Below are 22447 nucleotides of genomic sequence, written 5' to 3' on the forward strand. Positions count from 1 at the left end.
CGAGGTGGATGAGAATTTGTGTGAATGAGCAGGTATAGGAGTACCTGTACACCAGGTGCAGCAGTACCTGTACACCAGGTATAGGAGTACCTGTACACCAGGTGTAGCAGTACCTGCGGACCAGGTGGAGCAGTACCTGTACACCAGGTGTAGCAGTACCTGTACACCAGGTGTAGCAGTACCTGTACACCAGGTGCAGCAGTACCTGTACACCAGGTGGAGCAGTACCTGTACACCAGGTGGAGCAGTACCTGTACACCAGGTGCAGCAGTACCTGTACACCAGGTGCAGCAGTACCTGTACACCAGGTGTAGCAGTACCTGTACACCAGGTGTAGCAGTACCTGTACACCAGGTGTAGCAGTACCTGTACACCAGGTGTAGCAGTACCTGTACACCAGGTGCAGCAGTACCTGTACACCAGGTGTAGCAGTACCTGTACACCAGGTGTAGCAGTACCTGTACACCAGGTGTAGCAGTACCTGTACACCAGGTGCAGCAGTACCTGTACACCAGGTGTAGCAGTACCTGTACACCAGGTGTAGCAGTACCTGTACACCAGGTGTAGCAGTACCTGTACACCAGGTGTAGCAGTACCTGTACACCAGGTGCAGCAGTACCTGTACACCAGTTGGAGGAGGTGTAGCCGTACCTGTGCACTGGGCCTCATCAGACCAGTCCCCACAGTCATTCTCTCCGTCACACTTCCACCAGGTGGGGACACAGTGTCCGTTCCCACACTCGTACTGGAAGTACTTGGAGCAGCCTGGCACCTCGGTGGGGGAGGCTGGGAATACACACACAACATTAACAGAAATAGATCCTTTAATACTATTGCGTCCATAATGTCACTCCGACTGATAATCAAAAGTGTGCTTGTTCACCCACCACAGTTGGCCTCGTCAGAGTAGTCCCCACAGTCGTCCATGCCGTCACACTTCCACTCCAGGCTAACACATAAGCCATTGGCGCACTGGAAGGTGAAGGCGTCGCACGACTTGCCAGAATCTGTTGGCGTGGCTGGAGACACACAAAGAATCTTCTAGGATAAACTGAGACAAACTGAGAGAATGATGTTTAATGCATATGCAATAGACCTGATCTGTGAACTATCACGTGTATATTTTGATAAAAGGAACAAGTTAATGGTTTAGTGGTTAAAGTCTTTACCATAATCACTACTTTACTTCTAAGCCATGACCAGTAGTTTTACAGATTAAATTCATTTGAAATCCACAAGGAACCTCACTTGACACTTGCCTACTCAATGCTGCCGTAGACAATGACATCCTTTTGGAAGTACCTACTGGCACCTTAGTGGCCGGTAGAGGCCAGTAGAGTGCTGGCCAGTTACACAGTGCCCCTTAAATACTTCTGACTCAGGATTACAGCATATTAAGAGAAAATCCAGACAGAATTCATATATTCATCCAAGAGGAAACCATTGTGGGATGGATTTTTGGTATATGATAAGGGATACAAAACCGGCAACAAAAGCCTATGCAATGTTTGTTTTCCATTTTGTGTGTGTGTAAGTTATTGTGTGCGTGTGTGTGTGTGTGCTTGACCCTCCCGATTTACCAAAGCTTTCAGACCCCCTGAAAGCTTTTTTTTTTTTTTGTCACCAATGGTCGCCTAACTGTTTTTAAGCAAACCATGTCCAGTATTCAGAATTCAAAACATTTATTCACAAATATGTTATTTTTTGCCCAGCAGTGCCAGCCAGTCCTGTGTGCGTATGCAAATTTGCCATGTTCGCCAAACAGAAGAAAGATGTGTTGTTGCAAAATCATACTAAAAATGGCTAGCAAGCCGTGTCACTCACACACTTTGGGTCTATTCGAACTTAAGGTAAGAGGCTATCTATTAAATATTTGCAGTGACTGAATTGTGATGATAGGACTGGGACATAGGGTGCACTATGCATAAGATGAGTGTGTGCAGATGTGTGCATGCATATCCTTTCCGGCTTGCATGGTTATCAAGGTGTTGTGGTTGGTTGTGGTCCGACTGTCTGCGTGCGTGTGCATGTCCTTTCTGGCTTCGGCATACTGCATGGTTATGAAGGCCTTGTGGTTAATTGTAGTCTTAGTGAGGGTTGGACTAGGCCCAGGGCTGATTTTATCTGTGCCTGAAATTATCATACATGCGAAGACAAGACACCATAGAGAATTGACTTTCTTGACAACAATAAAAGGAGCAGAACTCGCGCACCATGTAGCCGATGCAAGAATACGTTTTTATTGCATAAAAGTGTAAAGTGCTACCCAAAGTTGTGTGCAAAACGTTTTCAGCCCCATTCAGACCATCCTCAGTGCAAACAAACAAAGGTAAAAGAATTCCTTGTATAGACTACGCCTAGTTGGTGGCAGACATGTCAATCAAGAGGTCAGGTAGGTTGACGTGTTGACTAGACATTATAAAAAGGCACCGCTCACCTATTTTCACTTCACAACATACATGGCCGAGCTCAAGCCTGAATTCAGGTGCCACGCCTGAACTCTATCAGGCCTGTAGGCCTAATTGATTACGTGCGTGCGAGAGAGAGCGCACGGGAGTATAAATCGGTCGGGGTCTAATGTGTGTGTGCGTGTGCATGTTATTGTGTAATTGTGTGCGTGCTTGCGTGTTTACCACAGCCGGCGTAAGCAGGGTCTTCGTCCGAGCCGTCCTCACAGTGCTTGGTCCCGTCACACACGAGGGACTTGAAGAGACACTGGGCGCGGTTTTTGCAGACAAACTCCATGTAGCGCGTACACAGGGGGTCTAGAGGGGAGGTTTAAATTGTCTGGATTAGCAGTAGTATCCACCAAAACACCTGTGCTGTGTTTGAAATCGCGCACTTACGTAAGTGCACTTACTTCAAGTGCACTTCATTATCCCTTCAGTACACTTACTTATAGCCGCAGTGCTCTCATATCTACAGTGCACTGTCAAAACGGCCTTCGCGCACCTACCGGAAATCGGTTTGCAGTTTGACGGTTCTTCTTCTGTGGTATTTTTTTTCTGGCTGATAATTTCTATTAGTCGCCTGTATTAGCAATCTAGCAGTATTCATGAAATCGTTCTTGATACCAACTGATAACAGAATTAACAATATAAAAACACTGGTCGGATACAGCCTAAAACATTGTAGTTGTACTGAAAAACAAACCAAATATGTGTAATTTTACTGACATTTGTAGCGGGGTGTGCCTGGTTGGCCCGGGACAGCCAAAGGCTGCTGACCCATTGCAACCATGGATTACAATATAACCCCTTATCAATGTGTCATGGAAATTGAGTTCGGAGGGTGAACTCTCCCCCCGGGTGGAGACCTATGCTGCAGGTCTGTTTGCTCACCACAGTTGTGCTCGTCTGCGCCGCTGGGACAGTCGGTGACTCCGTTACAGTGGGCGGCGGCGGGCAGGCAGGTTCCGTTGGGACACAGGAAGCCGATGCAACGCTCGCCCCCTGGGGACACACAGCAGCAGAGGGACACCTGACAGTTGCTAAGAGTGTACACATTGTACACCCACACTGCTCCAGGGTGAGTCTGTAGGTTAGGGTCAGGGGTGTCGACCCTGTAGGTTAGGGTTAGGGTTATAGACCCTGTAGGTTAGGGTTAGGGGTGCAGATCCTGTAGGTTAGGGTTAGGGTTATAGACCCTGTAGGTTAGGGTTAGGGTTAGGGGTGCAGATCCTGTAGGTTAGGGTTAGGTTTAGACCCTGGATGTAGGTGCATGTGGGCCCCTGCCTTCACTCACCGCATTGACTGCGGTCTTCATCCGAGCCGTCCTGACAGTCATCATCCCCGTCACAGACCCAACGCTGGGGTATGCAGTGACCCGTGTGACACTGGAAGCTGCTGGCCTCGCACGTGTGGTGACCCACTGAGGTGCAAAGAGAGCAGCACGTTATAATGCTGCATTAACCTTGATGCGTCATGTGCAACCCATAAACGTATAATGCGGCATGATACCTTCATACATGACATTTTAAAAGTTGCAATACTGCATTATATGTTTATACGTTACAAATGATAAATAAAAAACCCGGATGTCTTTGTTGGTTGAGTTGGATGTGACAAACTGCAGAATAAGCAGGGCTGGATTATAAATGATCTGCTGATCTCCACGTCCGCAGGGATTTGTTAAAACATAACAAGCACCTGTGCAGTTGGTCTCATCCGACCAATCCCGGCAGTCGTTGTCTCCGTCGCAGCGCCACGCCTCACGGATGCACACGCCGCGCGTGCAGGTGAACTCTCCGGGGCCGCACTGGTGGGACCCTGGGGGGAAGGGGGGAGGTTAACCTGAGGTACGCTCTGGGGGAACACACACCGTGTGCTGCTTCTAGAGGACACACACCGTGTGCTGCTTCTAGAGAACACACCCTAGAGTGAACATACCTTCTGCACATGTGTTCATATGAATTACTGATTAACCAATACCAATTAGATGGATAGATAGATAGATAGATAGATAGATAGATAGATAGATAGATAGATAGATAGATAGATAGATAGATAGATAGATATGCTCGCTTTGAAACCACACAAATAATAAACCAGAGTCCACGTGCTAATCGGTTTCCGTCAGCAACAGAACTCGAAATCAAACGTTCAAATCATTCAGCTCCAGTGAGATGCTCCCTCCCAGTTCCGGGGGGGGTTACCACAGTGCTCTTCGTCGCTGTTGTCCCCACAGTCGTCCTCGTGGTCGCACTTGAAGGCCAGAGGGATGCAGGAGCCTGAGGCCACGCAGCGGAACTGGATGGACGAGTCACAGGACGTGGTGGCTGCAGGCGACACACACACACTCAGTCACCCAACAGTCAGGGTGGACTGATCATGACCGCCCCTAACTTGGACAGGAACCCTTTACCCAACACAAGGGGCTGCACAGAGATGGATCTAGTATCTGGGATGATGAAATATGGCCTACTCATTGTTGGCTTTTTGGACTGAAGTTAGAGAAGGTTAAAATAAGCCTAAACCTTTGAAAATATCCCTTTAAGTCTTAAGGAGAATGTTAATCTAAGAAGGTATATTCGGATACTCACGGCACTCTTGTTCGTCGCTCAGATCTCCACAGTCGTTGTCACTGTCACATTTCCAGATGCTGCTGATGCAGCGGCCATTGGAGCAGCGATACTGGTTCGGCAAGCAGCTGTGCTCTGATTGAACAAGTAACGTAATTATAATCCAATCCCAATATAATGAGTGTCCAGATAAGGGATTCCTACAGGGGGAGAGCTGAGTGGACATTACAGACGCCTGTTATTTCAGCGATCATAATAACACCCCAGTTTAAATGAATCCAAGCAAACCAGCACCTGTGAGGACTAGTTGGGAGGTGGTTACTGTCTGGGGGGCTAGTGAGAGGTGGTCAGTGTTCCCCTCTAGAGGGGCCGTGTCTGGAGGACTAGGTGGGAGGGGGTCAGTCTCTGGAGGACTAGGTGGGAGGGGGTCAGTCTCTGGAGGACTAGGTGGGAGGGGGTCAGTCTCTGGAGGACTAGGTGGGAGGGGGTCAGTGTCTTGAGGACTAGGTGGGAGGGGGTCAGTGTCTTGAGGACTAGGTGGGAGGGGGTCAGTGTCTGGAGGACTAGGTGGGAGGGGGTCAGTCTCTGGAGGACTAGATGGGAGGGGGTCAGTGTCTGGAGGACTAGTTGGCAGGGGGTCAGTCTCTGGAGGACTAGGTGGGAGGGGGTCAGTCTCTGGAGGACTAGGTGGGAGGGGGTCAGTGTCTGGAGGACTAGGTGGGAGGGGGTCAGTCTCTGGAGGACTAGGTGGGAGGGGGTCAGTCTCTGGAGGACTAGGTGGGAGGGGGTCAGTGTCTGGAGGACTAGGTGGGAGGGGGTCAGTCTCTGGAGGACTAGGTGGGAGGGGGTCAGTCTCTGGAGGACTAGGTGGGAGGGGGTCAGTGTCTGGAGGACTAGGTGGGAGGGGGTCAGTCTCTGGAGGACTAGGTGGGAGGGGGTCAGTCTCTGGAGGACTAGGTGGGAGGGGGTCAGTCTCTGGAGGACTAGGTGGGAGGGGGTCAGTCTCTGGAGGACTAGGTGGGAGGGGGTCAGGGTTCTCCCCTGAACGGGGGGGGGCCGTGTCTGGGAGGACTCCGAGGGAGCGGGAGGAGCCCACCTGTCTTGACGCAGGTGGTGTTCAGCAGCTGGTAGCCGGGGGGGCACTGGCACCGGAGCGCCCCGCCGGGCGAGGCCGTGGTGGGGGCGCCGTCGGGGCACACGCAGGTGTGGCGGTGTCCGGGCAGGGGCAGACACAGCTGGGCACAGGGCTGGTCCGAGCAGCCGTTAGGGCCTCCAGGGGGAGAACACATACAGAACCTTTACGACTTCTGAACTGGAGGATACATACAATATGAATTGCCTGCAACATAAGTAATAGATTATTGTATTGGAAAGTTTCTCAAGCATTTCTTAAAAATAAATATAATCTACTAGAAGTCTACGGACATCTGTGCAGACAGTCTGTACAGAGCAGAGCCCCCCCCCCCCCCCCCCCCCCCCCCAGAGAGGCCCCCCCCCCCCCCCCTCCCCTGGTCAGACCCCCCTGTTACCTCGGGCCTTGCCCTTGTAGAAGACCTTAAGGTCCATCACTCCAATCAGCCTGCCTATGATCAGCTCCTTGTTTGGGGAGCCCGACTTTGGAGCCTTGAAGATCCCCATTTTGGACCAGTCGTCCCAGTACAGGTCGTTCTATCAAACAAACAAACAAACAAAAACTCAATACCATTCAAATGAATATAACAAAGCACAAACAACAACAACACAGACACTGAACCAACTTGAGCCAACATGGGGCCCTGACCCCACCCTCCTGTCCTACCACCGGGCGTCCCCTGACCCCACCCTCCTGTCCTACCACCGGGCGTCCCCTGACCCCACCCTCCTGTCCTACCACCGGGCGTCCCCTGACCCCACCCTCCTGTCCTACCACCGGGCGTCCCCTGACCCCACCCTCCTGTCATGTCCTCTGAGCGCTGAACACAGACCATTGTAGACCCGTGTTCAGGTCAGCAGGCTCTGCAGCGGCCTGGGGGGAACTTTGTGTACCAACGTGTGCTTCCTCTGGTGGTATGTCATTCCTCTTTCTGTTACGGACGTGTCACTAGGCTAGCTCACTAAGGGGGCTAGCACACTAAGGGGGCTCACTCTCTAATGGATACACTCCCAGAGGGGTCCCCACCTTGAAGACGGCGATGGCGTAGGGGTGCGGCAGGCCCTCCATCAGCACGCTGCGCTGCCCGCCGCTGAGGTCGGCCCTCTCGATGCGGTCGCTGTACGCCTCGGTCCAGTACAGCCAGCGGTCGTCCACCGTCACGCCGTTGGGCCAGCGCATGCCCTCCGATGCCACACACAGCACGTTGGTGCCGTCCATGTGACCCCGGTACACGCCCGCAGCCCGGTCGCCCCAGTCTGTCCAGAACATCAGACTGGGGGGGGGGAGAGGAAGAGGAAGAGAGATAGGAGGAGAGAAAGGGAGAGGGAAATGGAGAGAGAGAGAGAGACATAGTCACTGACTTAACTTTCTGTCGAACATTCAGAGGGATTTCAGTGGGAATTGTGATGTGAAGCATAAGGAATAACAGAACTACTCAAAGCAATAACCGGAAAAGAGAAGTGAAACTAATTGGACTTGCTGCAGGGAGCAGCAGGGGACGCGTTAGAACAGAGGGTTGAGCAGGGTGCGTCTGTGTGTGCGTCTGTGTGCGTGCGTGCGTGCGTGTTACCCCTCTCCTGGCAGCAGCACCAGGGCCCGGGGGTGCTCCAGAACAGAGGCGTTGAGCAGGGTGTGGCGCATGTCTCCGTCAGGGTTGGAGACCTGCGTCAGAGAGCCCATCATTACCATCGACCACGCTGCTCCTCGAGTCCTGTCCCTGTCTCACCCTTCAGAGGCTCACAACCATTACTTTAGGCCGCCCTTCCTCAACTCTATCCTCTGTGCTATTCAACACGGTAAACCGTCAAATGAGCCTTCTCCACCCAGTCAACGATAACCAAAGTCGAGACCACATCTGTCCATTCACGATCTTTCTCTCTTCACACTGTTCACTCCATTCTCTACACTTATGTGGAGGCTACATCAGGGGTTTACTCATGTGTAATCAGTAATACACTGAAACATTATGTACACTTAGATCACCATGTGTTGCTATGTTTAAAGTCCTCAGAAAGAAGCAGAAATATGGATCATATTTCTGCCTACTATGACTGTGCTCAGTGTGAATGAAATGTATTTGACCTAAGCCTGCATCTATTATTTCAGCATTAGAAAATATAAAATCAATACAGAACATCTTAAAAATGATGTTCACAAGTCTATCGACTGGCTACTGCATTACAACGTGTGTCCACTAGGGTGCATCCAAATCTTTAGCTAGAAACTCCACGGTATGAGGTAAACGAATATGTCTGCTAGTAAAACAGCAACACTGAACATCAAGAACAAAAGATGGAGGCCTAAAATAGAACACATTATATTCACATTGAAAACAGTCGTAAGAGGTGGAAATATGATCCATGTGTGTTGGGCTGAAGACCTGATCTGCAACGATGTCTGAACTTCCTCTCCGGAGAAGCGTCCCTGTGTCTGCGTCCAGTCTCTGGCCGGACGGTCTTACTGGACAGAGTGGTCCCAGCATCATTCATTCCACACTCAATCACCCACTCCAGGCCAACCTCTATCTTCTGCGCTCCGGCGTCGACCCAGTAGAGCAGCCGGCTGATGGGGTCGAAGGTCAGAGCCTCTACGTTCTGAAGGTCCTTCCTGACCACGACCTCCTGGCCCGTGCTGCCGTTCAGACACAGCCGCTGCATGGGGTCAAGAACCACAACAGCCGAGCGGTGACTCTCTGTTCTACAGCTGCCTGGCCCCGCTGTGGGGCGGAGCACTGCCTGCTGGTCTGCAGGGCTGCCACCGTGCCCTGCTGTGTGGGCGGATGTCTACGCGATGTCTAAGCTCTGTGGGGGGTGGAGGGGCATGGAGGGGAGCAGTGTCCGGGTAGAGACAGGAGGGGCATGGCTCTGAGCAGCCCTCCAAAGGAGAGGAGAGGTAACAGGTGACTGCTTACAGAAGACAGGTGACAGCTGCGGCCTCATCACTAAAGGTGGAGATTCATTAAATGTAATGAATCTAGGCCTGTCACGATAACAATTTTTTCTGGACGATTAATTGCCCCAGAAATTATTGCAATAAGCGATAATATTGTCGTTTTTCAACTAATATAATGATAATGGCATAATAATGTAAATTAATAATAAAGTACACCCTTTGTAGATCAATAAACATTTGTTGCTTAGGCGTACTCTGCTAAATATATATAATATATATATAAATATATATAATGTATAGAACGCCGGTCATTATCGGGAAAATAAGCCCCGAACAGGACACCGACGCGCAGCGGAGGTGTTTTGCTTATTTCGATAATGAACGGCGACGTTCTATACATTATCCCGCTTATTACACGGCTACTTGGCAAAACGAAAAAATCACTTCACATGGTGTGTCTTTTTGCAATATATTCGTTAGCAGCATTCGTAGTGTTGATCAGCAGAGAAATAGTCCGCCAAAGACGTTGACGTTGCTTAGCAACCGAAGACGCTGGGGTTGACAAGTTACCTACTATCTATGCAAGTGAACGGAGCGTTCCACGGCATTGAGAAGACCCGTGTAATTAATTGATTGATTGCTTATCGCGACAGGCCTAAATGAATCTAAACATTACTATACCCTACTAGGTTTAGTAAGGAGAGTCAACTGCTAATTTGACTCTCCTTACTTACACGTTACTAGAGTAAAATGCCAATTTGAATCTTTAGTGAAATTTGTATTTTTTCTTAACATTTGGGCGATTTTCTGATTTTGAAGTATAAATTATTTGATTGTTCTCCGCCCCCATTGTAGCTCACAGACCACCATGTGTCAGCAGGTGGACCAAAAGGAAACAGCACAAAGGTGAAAAAGACCTGGATGGTGTCCAGGGATATGTCGGCCCAGTACAGGCAGTTGCGGTCGTAGTCAAAGTCCAGGGCCACAGCCTCTCGGAGGCCGGTGAGGGGCAGGGGCGTGTCGGTGCCGGTGGCCAGGTCGTAGCGGTGGATGGAGCTCCGCACGGCGTACAGGATGAACTCGTTGCTCTCTGCAAGCATCACACCGAGGGGCTGGTTAAAGGAGATCAACAGGGGGACAGACTTGCAGTTGTGCACTTCAATAGATATCAGGTCTAACAGGCGAGACTCGAAGGTCCGCCCACTCCACAGCGAATACTTATTTCCGCTGCCATCGAAACGCTTTAACACGTCGCCCTGCCAGAAGGGAACTTTCTCTTCCAGGGGGGGGGGGGGGGGGGGGGGGGGTCTACCTCCAACCGGACAAGGAAGCATCTCTCCGTTCAGTCTGGTCTCCACGTCTCCCCCCGTACAGCTGTCCCCAGACACTTTTCTGTACCTGGGAGAGACACAGAGAGAGACACACAGGGACAGAGACACACAGACAGACAGGGACACAGAGAGAGACACACAGGGACAGAGACACACAGACAGACAGGGACACAGAGAGAGAGACACACAGGGACAGAGACACACAGACAGACAGGGACACAGAGAGAGAGACACACAGGGACAGAGACACACAGACAGACAGGGACAGGGAGAGAGACACACACAGGGACAGAGACACACAGACAGACAGGGACAGGGAGAGGGAGACACACACAGGGACAGAGACACACAGACAGACAGGGACAGGGAGAGGGAGACACACAGGGACAGAGACACACAGACAGACAGGGACAGGGAGAGGGAGACACACAGGGACAGAGACACACAGACGGACAGGGACAGGGAGAGAGACACACACAGGGACAGAGACACACAGACAGAAAGAGACAGGGAGAGAGACACACAGGGACAGAGACACACATACAGGGAGAGAGACACACACAGGGACAGAGACACACATACAGACAGGGACAGGGAGAGAGAGACTCAGAGACAGACAGATAGAGAGAGACAAATACAGAGAGAGACACAGGGAGAGAGAGAGAGAAACAAAGATACAAGGAAAAAAAAAGTATAAGAAGAAAAGACAAAAATTTGAAAACAACAAATGTTGAGCTCTCCCAGTCTGGTGCCAGGTGGCGCTAGAATCAAACAAGTGTTTTTATAACATGCTGATCTTCACAAAGCACCAGTGCAAACAGCGGTTCACCGCTCCCTTGATGCTAGCTAGCAGCAACTGTTGTCAATATGCTAACTAGGGGGTTGCCTCGTGGCCATCCTGACGGCGAACATTACCGTTAGATAGAAGTGTATTTACTGCAAGGGATCGGTCCTCCTTTCTAAACACTGCCGCTCTCCAACTCCTCTGGCGAAGTGCTAGGGGTCGAGGTTTGAGAGCGAGCTGAGACGCTAGTGAATGTGGCGTGTTGGACGGGTGGTGAACTACAAACAGACATCCTCCACCGCACGGCTCACCCCTTGCTGCGCCTGTAGGTGGTGCCCACGGGACAGGGCACCGGGGCGGCGTAGAGGTTCCCAGAAAACTCAGGGTCAGGCATGCACACCTGCAGCGCCAGGTCCTCGCTCAGCCTGAACCCGTAGTCACTGGGGAGAGAGAGAGAGTGGACAGTAAGGGACTAGTGCTAGTAAAGTACTCGTATAATGCATACTAATACACAATACACTGATAGTACTAATATAATAGAATGCATACTTTTAACGTTACATGAATTCATTCTGTAAGACTGTTCTAGAGCCAGTCTATTCCTGTTCGTTTGGTTGATTGCGTTCTCATTGGTTGTTTAAAGTCACACGTTGTTAGTCTCTTCATTAGTTAAGAGGTTAGCCATGTTCTTGTAAAGCCAGTTCAAGATCCCTCTTTTCATTTGGCTCCATCTGCCCGTGTAAGCCTTGGATTACTTACAGTTTCATACTATCAGAAACAACTTGGACATAAGGAAATGCTACATCCTCAATAAATGGACACGCAAGTGCAAGCGACTTTATGCAGCCTCGTCATTGAAGCTTCCTAGCGTTACTTCCGGTCAAGTGTTTCGCTATCTGGTGATGGGTGCCTCGCTACTCGCTCAGGTGCCGGAATACATACTAATACACTAATGCGTACTAGTATAATACAATGCATAGTAAATACACTGATGTTGCTAGTATAACATTGTCCATACTAATACACTAGTGCGTACTAGCCTTGAAACTTCCCCATCAGTTTCCATCTCCAAAGTACCTTTTCACTAGCCTGGTTCTACCAGACTCTCGTACTTCACTTCATTTCATTTGTACAGAGAGTCTGGACCTAATCAATTGACAAACGTTAACTCACTTGAAGGCGGGTGTCTGTTGAAGTTTAAAATGATTGGATCTGCCCAGTGCCACTCTGGATCTGCCATAACCAATCGCTAACGTTTGGTTGTGACGTATGTCATGCGCCGGGAATCACGCGCAGGTTGTACACAAACCAAACACCTTGCACGTCTGCACGAAAATGTCCGTCAACGACAGCTGCAGGTTTTGGTCGTCGAATTTAATTTATCAGGGAAAAATTGCACATTGTAAATCAATATTTTATAGTAAGGCCAGAGATGATGTATGCAGTCAACTTTCGAAGCTGGGTCTAGTCATTGTTCTCAGACACGCCCTCTGTTCGCTGATTGGGCGCACGCTGTGGTAGCGCAGAAAACCAAATTACATACAGCAGGTCCAGACCTAGTACTGAAGGGAAATTCAAATCGAGCGGAAGTACTTAGGCGGGCGGAGCCAGGCTACCTTTTCACCTGGCCAAGAGCACAATGCCTGGACTCAATTGGACAGACCTACAACCAATCAGATTAACGTGAGGGACATCAGCCCCAGCCATCTCGGGTGTTATTGGAAAGGCCTCAGCCTTTGCAGCTGCTCTGTACATCAAACCCGCCCATATAGGCTAGTGACAATGCCCCCCAAATTCTGAGATACCCCTACCGGAGGTAGAACTAAACCCAACAATGTTTTTCCTCATCTCTAAGGTCTCCCATACATGAAAGTGATTCTTGGCTAAAATATTTTTACTGCTAAGATTGTGAAATTGACAGATATTGTTATATACCTCCAAACAAAAAAAGGCCTAAAATATAGCCTGTCTGTATGGGAGTTAAGACATATAAACTAATGCAGAATGATAACACAAGCTCTGAGAGCTTTGAGACTTGGCAAGTTTGTAGCCAGGGAGTCAATGCACCTACTGGAAAAAGCTGGATGTGAATATCTTGATGTATGAAGTAGATGGAGACCTATAAACACATACCTAAAATAAGCGGACAGTGAAAAAAATGATTTCTATGCAGAATGTTATCATTTACTTTGTAGTTGCTTTGCCAGGCATTATCATAGGAACACATACGATGGCTTGTTGGAAAGGTGGGATTGTGCTGAATCCAGCAATACCAAATATGTATATATGGTATGAACAATAAAGATGGTATGTCACTCAATGTATGAGGTGTCCAAAATGAAAGAAAATGAAACTGATATAAAAGTCCAAAGCTGCAAATTGCAAATTAAGTAAGAGGTTAGTGCTGCTCTATACTACACATTTAATAATGACACAAATAATATAGCACATTGTATATATACTGTATATATCTATACAGTTCATATGGAAACAAAGACTGAAATTGAAAGATGACACGTTTACAGTGACTACTTGTACTGTCCTCGAAACTCATAAAATGGCTTGTTGGAAGGATGTCATTGCGCTAAATCCAGCCAACCAAATATAAAAATATAATATAAATATATTATATATATAATATAAAATAAACCATGCAACCATTCATAATTAGATGTTTTAGCTGTCCCAAATGAAAGAACTCATTGCATTGCAATGTGCTGTAGTGTCCTATCTGAGGCGAGTCTAGTTATGGCTTAGGGCCTGGCAATAGCACACACAGGAGACCAGGAGTCAGGATTGCAGTTTGGCATTGATGAGCCTTTTAATAAAACTATTACTTAAACTATAACATTTCATTGTCACTCATCCACATCATCATCAGTGACAAAATGAGTCACATTTGGACAGTCTGGAAAAGAGCAAGAGCAAAACTCAGTGCAAGTCAATCCCACTGCAAGACACTGGCATTTGGTGGTATCATTGCATTTTCCATCTTTACAGTACATATGGGTGATGTCTCTGACTTCTTTAGGTGCTGGTTCCTTCTGGAACATCACAGGTTCAATGGACCCATCTTCTCTGAGCTTCCATCCTCTACCAACTGGGTTCCAGAGATGAGGCCTGGCCAGGTGGCTGTGACGCCACACTGCTGTTTGATACAAGGCTCTCAACACATGTTGCTGGAAGGCATCTTCTGTTGGAGGTAGATTTGCTGCAGATGCATCTGTGGTAGATGCAAGTGTGTACCTCAGCTCATCCAGATTGGTGCAAAGATGTCCATCCACCCTTTTCTTTTGGCCATACAGGAGCAGGGCATATTTTCTTGCCACAGGCAAAGCTTCTTGCAGGCTTCCAGAAAGTCCAAACTTAGTCATTTCCTTCAGCTCACTCAGATGGGACTTCAGTCTTGTGAAGGCAGTGGTCTTCCCAATTCTGTATAAGCTGCTTGTTGTATCGCAACCTGTGAGGGCATGGCATGCAGGCAAACAATCACAAAGAACCGGTCCAAGCTTCTGAGTGATTGAACAGACTGGGATGAATCTTTCCTTCAGGCCATGTCCAGAGTGCATGAAAACTGCAGAGGATCCAAACATTCCTTTGCTTGTATAGTAGATCAGCAAAACCAGCACATCTGTGTCATCACATTTGACTATTAGACGAGAATGTGACCTTGCAAGGTGTATTGCATGTAACACCAGTCTCGTATCTGCCTCCTCCTGGTCACTGTAAAGCTCTGTCAAATTGTCGATGCCTGACTTCCTAACCCTCTTTACTTCCTCACCATTATCAAATCCACCAGCCAAGATAACTGTGTTCTCTGAAGAGAGTCTCATCGGCCCAGTACTTGTGATGTAGTTACTCACAAAGCTACATAGAGCAGCCTTGTTTCCACTTATCTTAAGGTATTTCCTATAGTTTGGAACACTTGCTTGTCCTGTGATGATATGTGTTCGTGTGGTTTGAATGGTGCCTCTTCTTTGCCTCTCTAGATCTTTGACTGAGTGTTGATGGTCATATCTGTCAAACACTACAACAACACAGCTGATGCCTTCCTTTCCCATTAACATTGTGATCTTTTTCCAGACACACTCGGCCAGGTCGTTGAATGTTTGAAAGGCTGAATCATGGAGAGTCTGTATAAGAGCCATGCCATCGATGATGTATGCTGATGGTACGTCAACATTTGGCAGCTGCTGTGACTCTTCAACAACAGCCTCCAGTTTCTTGGCAAGGTCAGCTTTAGTTGTCTTCCTCATGCTTCCATCATCATAAAACAAAGAGGGCGGGACAGCTGCGAGTTCATGAGACATCACAGTTTCCATGGACACCTCTCGCTGCTTGGAAACAGCCAGTAACCTTCGAAAGAGCACATCTGAGTCCATGTGAACCTGTCTAGACTGGACTCCAACTGATGTTTTCATATCCTTGAAGGTTGCACACTGGTTTCTTTTCTCAGGCTCCCAGAAGCTCTTTGTTCTTTTTGATTTTGCCAGACGTTCTTCAATAAAGACGTCATTCTGCTTTGCACCATCTTGGAGGAAGCTTGAGAGCCCTTTTGCAACCTTCTCAGATGCAACCTGACCACTTGCAATATTGATCAATTCCTCAGGAATGCTTTCAAGATCAAAAGGATTCTGTCTCTGCTCCACAGCTTCCATTATCTTCTGTATGTCTCTCTCGTCTCTTTCCGTTCTGGATGCTCCATGCTCCTGGTGTACTTTTTGGCCCTTTGCATCAGTGTCACAAAGCTCTTTCATGGCATCCACATATGCTGTGGTCACATGTCTTGTCATCAGCCATCTTGTGAGAGCTCCCTTTCGCAATGTAAAACCAACAACTCCACCCTGACTCTTGCCTTCACGATTAATGGTTTGCTCCAGTGCCTGATCAGATGCCACACAGTTGAAGCTTCGATGCTCAGACCGGCGAACAACAAACCCACCTTGCTGCATGAATGTGTATGCTTCTGGTTGTTCATGTTCAAGAGCTTTCATTTCTGCAACATAGACAGGCATGTACTTGGAATAATTGTCCTTCCAGCAGCTCTGAACCAAGGCATAACTTCACACATGCAATTCAGGTGAAGTTGAAAGTCAGCTTCGCGTTCTGAGCGAAGGATCCGTAGCAACAGATCAGCACCATTTAGGAACATTATCCAGTATCCAAATGTTGCTGATTGCTTAACTCCCTCATTTGTGAACTTCTGGATTTTCTTCTGAATCTCATGGAGTTCAGTCTCCACCTCACCGATGAACTGTTGAGCAGTGGCCTTGTCATTACCATGAAATGCATGCTGTACATCTCGTAGGAGTTGCTCTTGTTCTTCAGTCATTGCACATTGGCCTTGTTTTTCAAGCCATGATTGCATAGCTTTCCAGAAGAGCCTGAACAGAGCCTCAGAGGCTAGCTTTATGCTCCTTACTCCTCTTGCCAGCTGTTTCCCTTGAAGCATCTGTCGAGCTGTTCCCTCTGCATACACATCTGACTCAGTAGGTATGTCAAAGAGTCCACCATCGCCATACAGCTTTCCGATGCTTGCCAGGTAAGCCATCGTGATATGCATACCTCCCAGTCTCATTGTGATCTTTCCTTGTAAAATTATCTGTTGTGCTTTACTATAAATAGCAAGGTCTGCAGTCACAAGAATATGGTCCGGTCCCAGGTCTGCAGCAAGCTGTACAAGTCTTATCAAAGATGTATAGATGGTGGACAATTCTGAGGGTGATTCTCTTATGAAGGGCATGTAGAGTACACTGGCTACTGAACAAGCAGTGTCTGACGTGAAGGCATTGAATGCAGACCATGAAGGGACATGCTGCTGATTCTCAATTACATTTCGGGACAGCTTCCATACCAGATCTCTGTCTTCAGCTGCTTTAGAGACTGTTGTGTTTGTGTTTAGTAACTCAGGAAGTTCAGGTGGTTCTGGTCGCTTTGTTGATTTGATGTATCTGTCAATTGAAATGAGAGGATAATCTTGTGATCATATGCATTGAATATTATATCACTTTAAAACTTCACAGCATACATTCACTTCACTATTAAACATTTCATCCACCCATTATATTTTTAGCAGTGCATGTGAATAAGTGGATACCATAACATTAAAACATAAAAATTGATTTAAAAAAAATGTCAATGTCAAAAATAAGTACCTGTGAAGTGTATCTCCATTCAGGTCGAATGTGTTTAAGGTGGTGAGGGACCTCTCTGGAACCTGTGCTAGGCATGTATCTGCTGTGGAGACTTGGCCTCTTCGGAACACAACAGAAGCCATAGCATGAGTTGCATGCTTCCCATCCAGGGTATCTTCATTTTGGTCAAAGTTGTCGATGGCTGCATCAACAATTCCATGTTCAGCGACTCCAGTGAGGCCTGTTGGGATGTAGACACCTCTTTCTGTCCTTGATATCTGGTCTGCTGCCACAGATGTGAGGAAATGCCTAACCTCTGTATAGGAAACACAGTGCCCCATTGCACTGAGCTCATCGATGAGTGTCTTACTACCAAACTCATGATGAATCAAAATGGCGAGTCCCAGTGTGATTGGCGTATGGATGTGACGGCTCTGCCCAATGAGATCATGACAGATTGCTATCACACACAGATTGTCCTTCGAAGCTGGGTCATCATCACATGTTTGGTAACCTCTGTGGGCACGTGAATCAACACACCAGTTCACAAAATCATACAGGGTGTTTGGTACATACTTGCTGCATTGACAACGTGATAGACGATCACTGCTGACATATGATTTACTGTCATGCTCTACCTGCTCCATGCTTTTCCTCAATATGTTTTACAGAGGGCTAAGCACTAATTTACTTGTATGATTCTAGGTCAGCCTTTTGACATGAAATGTAATGATTGTAATGCAATGATTTACCTGTCAGTTTAGGAAAATATCCATGAAGACAATGATGTAGCTAGCTTCATCATTGGTCACATCAAAGGTCAAATCAAAGGTCACATCAAGGGGGTAGTGGGTTCTACTGCCCACTTCTGGTCTGGAGAGACCAAAGCTGCCAACATTATTTCCCATTATTCAGTAATTACTTGACTACAAAGAAATTCAAGTGGATGTAAATATTTTGATATAGGTGTTCTTTTCAATTATAACCTGATTCAATTGGATCTTTCTTTCTGTATATATATAATACATATATATAATACAATGTGCCATATTAAAAATATAATCATTAAATGTATTATAATATACAGCAGCACTTACCTCATGTAAGTTAATTTGCAGTATTATTGAATTTATCAACATTCCTCTGACCACTGATATTGGGCATTGGACTGGTTTCATTTTCTTTCATTTTGGACACCTCATACATTGAGTGACATACCATTTTCATTGTTCATACCATATATAGATGTTTGGTATTGCTGCACAATCAGCACAATCCCACCTTTTCAACAAGCCATCTTATGTGTTCCTATGATAATGCCTGGCAAAGCAACTACAAAGTAAATGATAACATTCTGCATAGAAATCATTTTTTTCACTGTCCGCTTATTTTAGGTATGTGTTTATAGGTCTCCATCTACTTCATGCATCAAGATATTCACATCCAGGTTTTTCCAGTAGGTGAAGTGACTCCCTGGCTACAAACTTGCCAAGTCTCAAAGCTCTCAGAGCTTGTGTTATCATTCTGCATTAGTTTATCTGTCTTAACTCCCATACGGACAGGCTATATTTTAGGCCTTTTTTTGTTTGGAGGTATATAACAATATCTGTCAATTTCACAATCTTAGCAGTAAAAATATTTTAGCCAAGAATCACTTTCATGTATGGGAGACCTTAGAGATGAGGAAAAACATTGTTGGGTTTAGTTCTACCTCCGGTAGGGGTATCTCAAAAACTAAAGCCCTTTCTGACTGTTTGTCACTAGCCTAATATTAGATAAAGGGTTGTGATTGTCCAAAGTCTGCTGGACATCGGTCTGAACAGCAGGGGGCCAGACGCATAAAGAGCAGATGGAACAGAGCTCAGATCTGTCTGCTTCCCAGGTTCATGACCTCCTGCAGCTATGAGTCATTACATTTCACCACAGGGTTGTTCAGAGCATCCTCCTCAATAAGAAACAGTTTAGAAGTGGATTAAACGACGCATATTTCCACCAATGCCTGGTTTGCCGATGCCAAGGAGCCAGTTACCATTCGTAGTCCTGCCGCTGGCAGGAGCAGTTGGTGGCCGTGACGGGCCGGTCAAAGTCCTCCCCGTTGAAGCAGGTGGCGTGCGGTGTGCGCCTCCGGAACACCATCTGCCGGCCCAGGAGACAGTCGTTCCCTCGCTCGTCCGACGGAGACCAGCGCTTGTAGTCCGCCTCCGCACACGGTACGCCTGACCCAGGGGAAAACACACAGGCCTGCAGTAAAGCACTGGCTCACAGGGGGTCTCACATGAGAACTCAGAGAGAAACACACTCACAGGGGATCTCACTCACAGGGGAAGTACTCACAGGGGAACTAACTCACAGGGGAACTCACTCACAGGGGAAGTACTCACAGGGGAACTCACTCGTGATTGACCGATATATCAGCAGGCCGATATTTGCGTTTTTTACATGTATTGTATCGGCCGATATTTTTTCAGCATCGGCATTCTCGCTCATGTTGCCAAAGACGATATAACAAACCAGATAACACTTGTTTTTACTTTATATTTGTATTGTATTTAATTGTTTAATCGGAATTAGCTAGTAAACGGAGTGTTTAAAGTGTATCAACGTTTATATTTGTATTGTATTTAATTGTTTAAATTGAATTTAGCTAGTAAACTGAGTGTTTGAAGTGTATGTAGTCTCGACGTCGTCGTCGCTCGTCGTTCGACGCGATCGTCCGTTGCCAGGCAACGTTCAACGCGATCATCAGTTGCCAGGCAGGTTGTACAATTTTCGCCCCAGGTACAAATTTGGTGGGACAGCACCAAGCATGCATTTGAAAATATCACTGGATATCACACATTGGATAACAATACGACCAATCAGATGAATACAAGGGTTGACGTATCCAGACCAGTGGAGCTAACCAATAGATAAGACTCTTGCCATATGCGGTCGGTAAAACAGCAACGCTTTTGGCCCTCCTAGATTGATACATCGATGTGATTGATTAATGTTCGGGGCCAGGGGAGGCACAGAATAGTACAATTACAATTAGGGCATTTAGCAGACGCTTTTATCCAAAGCGACTTACATCGGTTAATACACACAGTGACACACCGACGGCAGAGTCAACCATGCAAGGCGACAGCCAGCTTGAATATACACTAGTATATTGCTTGTTCCCAGAGTGACTCGCTGAAAATTGTGCTCTCGCGAGAACTCTGGATTTCCAGGGTATTATCGGCTCCAAATATCGGCTTAAGAAAATCGGCATCGGCGTATCCAGGGTATCTGCAGGTTTCAGCAGGTCACCTTTTTAATACCACCTTGAATGAAATTTAAGACCTAAAACACGCGATGGTGGGGGGGATCCCGCTGTATTATAACCCAAGCATAGCATGTGTGTCACTCAATGAGACTCATTCACCTACCCATGGTCGCAGACTAGCTAGCAAGTACGCAGATAATCGTTTATATATGCAGCTAGCAAGAAAGAAGCCTCTCTACATGTCCTTCCTGAAAAGTCCCACGAGAAAAATAATGCCCCGACAAATTTAAGACCTTGAGTTACAGTATTTAAGACCAGCATATGACATTTGTAATGAATTGAAGACTTTTCAAGGCCTTAAATTTAGAAACATGAATTTAAGGCTTTTTAAGGATGCGTGGACACCCTGGTATCGCTTATCGGCTAGGGCTGATGAAAAAAAGAAATCGGTATCGGCCCTGAAAAATCCATATCGGTCGATCCCTAGAACTCACTCACAGGGAAAGTACTCACAGGGGAAGTACTCACAGAGGGAAGTACTCACAGGGGAAGTACTCACAGAGGAAAGTACTCACAGGGGAAGTACTCACAGGGGAACTCACTCATAGAGGAACTCACTCATAGAGGAACTCACTCACAGGGGAACTCACTCACAGGGGAACTCACTCACAGGGGAACTCACTCACAGGGGAACTCACTCACAGGGGAACTCACTCATAGTGGAACTCACTCACAGGGGAAGTACTCACAGGGGAAGTACTCACAGGGGAAGTACTCACAGGGGAACTTACTCACAGGGGAACTTACTCACAGGGGAACTTACTCACAGGGGAACTCACTCACAGGGGAACTCACTCACAGGGAAAGTACTCACAGGGAAAGTACTCACAGGGAAAGTACTCACAGGGAAAGTACTCACAGGGAAAGTACTCACAGGGAAAGTACTCACAGGGAAAGTACTCACTCACAGGGGAAGTACTCACAGGGGAAGTACTCACAGGGGAAGTACTCACAGGGGGGGAACTCACTAGGGGCTCGCCGGGGAGGAACTCACAGAGGGGGGAAACACACAGGGGGGGACTCACAGGGGCACACGGTACGCCTGACCCATAGGACCACACAGGACTGCGGTAAAGCACTGGCTTTGGCACTGCCTCAGTGGAGCACGGGCCACTGGTTGACTACTCGGTCATTGCCTACACCGAACCATTTCTGTCCAGAACTCTCACCCAGCACGTCGGAGGCGTTGAGCTGCAGGATCAGCCAGCTGTGTCTCTGGTCGGCATAGGAGCCAAAGATCGTGAAGATGGTGCTCTTCTCGCCCGGCTCCGTCAGCAGCTGGTAGACATACACCTCCCGCTCGGAGAACTGGAAGTCGGTCCAGGTCTCCCCTTCGTTGGTGCTGAACCTGGCTCAGACCGGGAGGGATACGTACACGTTGTCTACATCATTATCATTGTGGTGGCTGGCGAGCCACACTATTGTGATCATGCGTCTTATTGTTTTGTATTCTTCCACCTCATAATCGGTAATTATCAGCTCCTCCGGTTTGGGGTTATAATGCCATAAAATAGTGCAAATAACATTTCACTATACCTGCGAATATGATTTTTTTAAATTAATAATACTATTATTAATTTCTAAAATCAACCACTCCAAACATGAACATAGAATAGAATAGAAAGCTTTATTGTCATTGTACAAAGTACAACGAAATGCAATGCAACATGTGTGGGTTGTAAAATGAAATGAGCATATGTACCCAAAATGTGCTACACATAATCCTTAATCATGCCTGACCTCAAGTTGTTGTTAAGTTCAACGCAAATATAATAATGCAAATGAGACACCATTATTCAACCATTCACAAGTCTGCTTCAGAGAACCCAAGGGGTCGATAAGGTGGT

At 47.4% G+C, this 22447-nt stretch overlaps 1 protein-coding gene across 1 annotated transcript in view; it reads right to left on the bottom strand.

Moving 5' to 3' along the window:
• Positions 1–22447, bottom strand: part of sorl1 (sortilin-related receptor, L(DLR class) A repeats containing) — a 67509-nt gene that overhangs the window by 14260 nt on the left and 30802 nt on the right. The window contains exons 13-30 of the mRNA XM_060074388.1: positions 21770–21948; positions 19323–19509; positions 11471–11599; positions 10357–10442; positions 9962–10134; positions 8672–8803; positions 7723–7814; positions 7179–7425; positions 6550–6688; positions 6117–6290; positions 5042–5155; positions 4655–4777; positions 4149–4268; positions 3745–3870; positions 3342–3452; positions 2634–2765; positions 888–1019; positions 652–786 (exon numbers count right to left, since the gene is read on the bottom strand). Of these exons, the coding sequence (XP_059930371.1) occupies positions 652–786; positions 888–1019; positions 2634–2765; positions 3342–3452; positions 3745–3870; positions 4149–4268; positions 4655–4777; positions 5042–5155; positions 6117–6290; positions 6550–6688; positions 7179–7425; positions 7723–7814; positions 8672–8803; positions 9962–10134; positions 10357–10442; positions 11471–11599; positions 19323–19509; positions 21770–21948 (2531 nt within the window). The remainder of the gene's footprint in view (positions 1–651; positions 787–887; positions 1020–2633; positions 2766–3341; positions 3453–3744; positions 3871–4148; positions 4269–4654; positions 4778–5041; positions 5156–6116; positions 6291–6549; positions 6689–7178; positions 7426–7722; positions 7815–8671; positions 8804–9961; positions 10135–10356; positions 10443–11470; positions 11600–19322; positions 19510–21769; positions 21949–22447) is intronic.

Source organism: Gadus macrocephalus, chromosome 16 (genome assembly GCF_031168955.1).
Source record: "Gadus macrocephalus chromosome 16, ASM3116895v1".
NCBI lineage: Eukaryota > Metazoa > Chordata > Actinopteri > Gadiformes > Gadidae > Gadus > Gadus macrocephalus.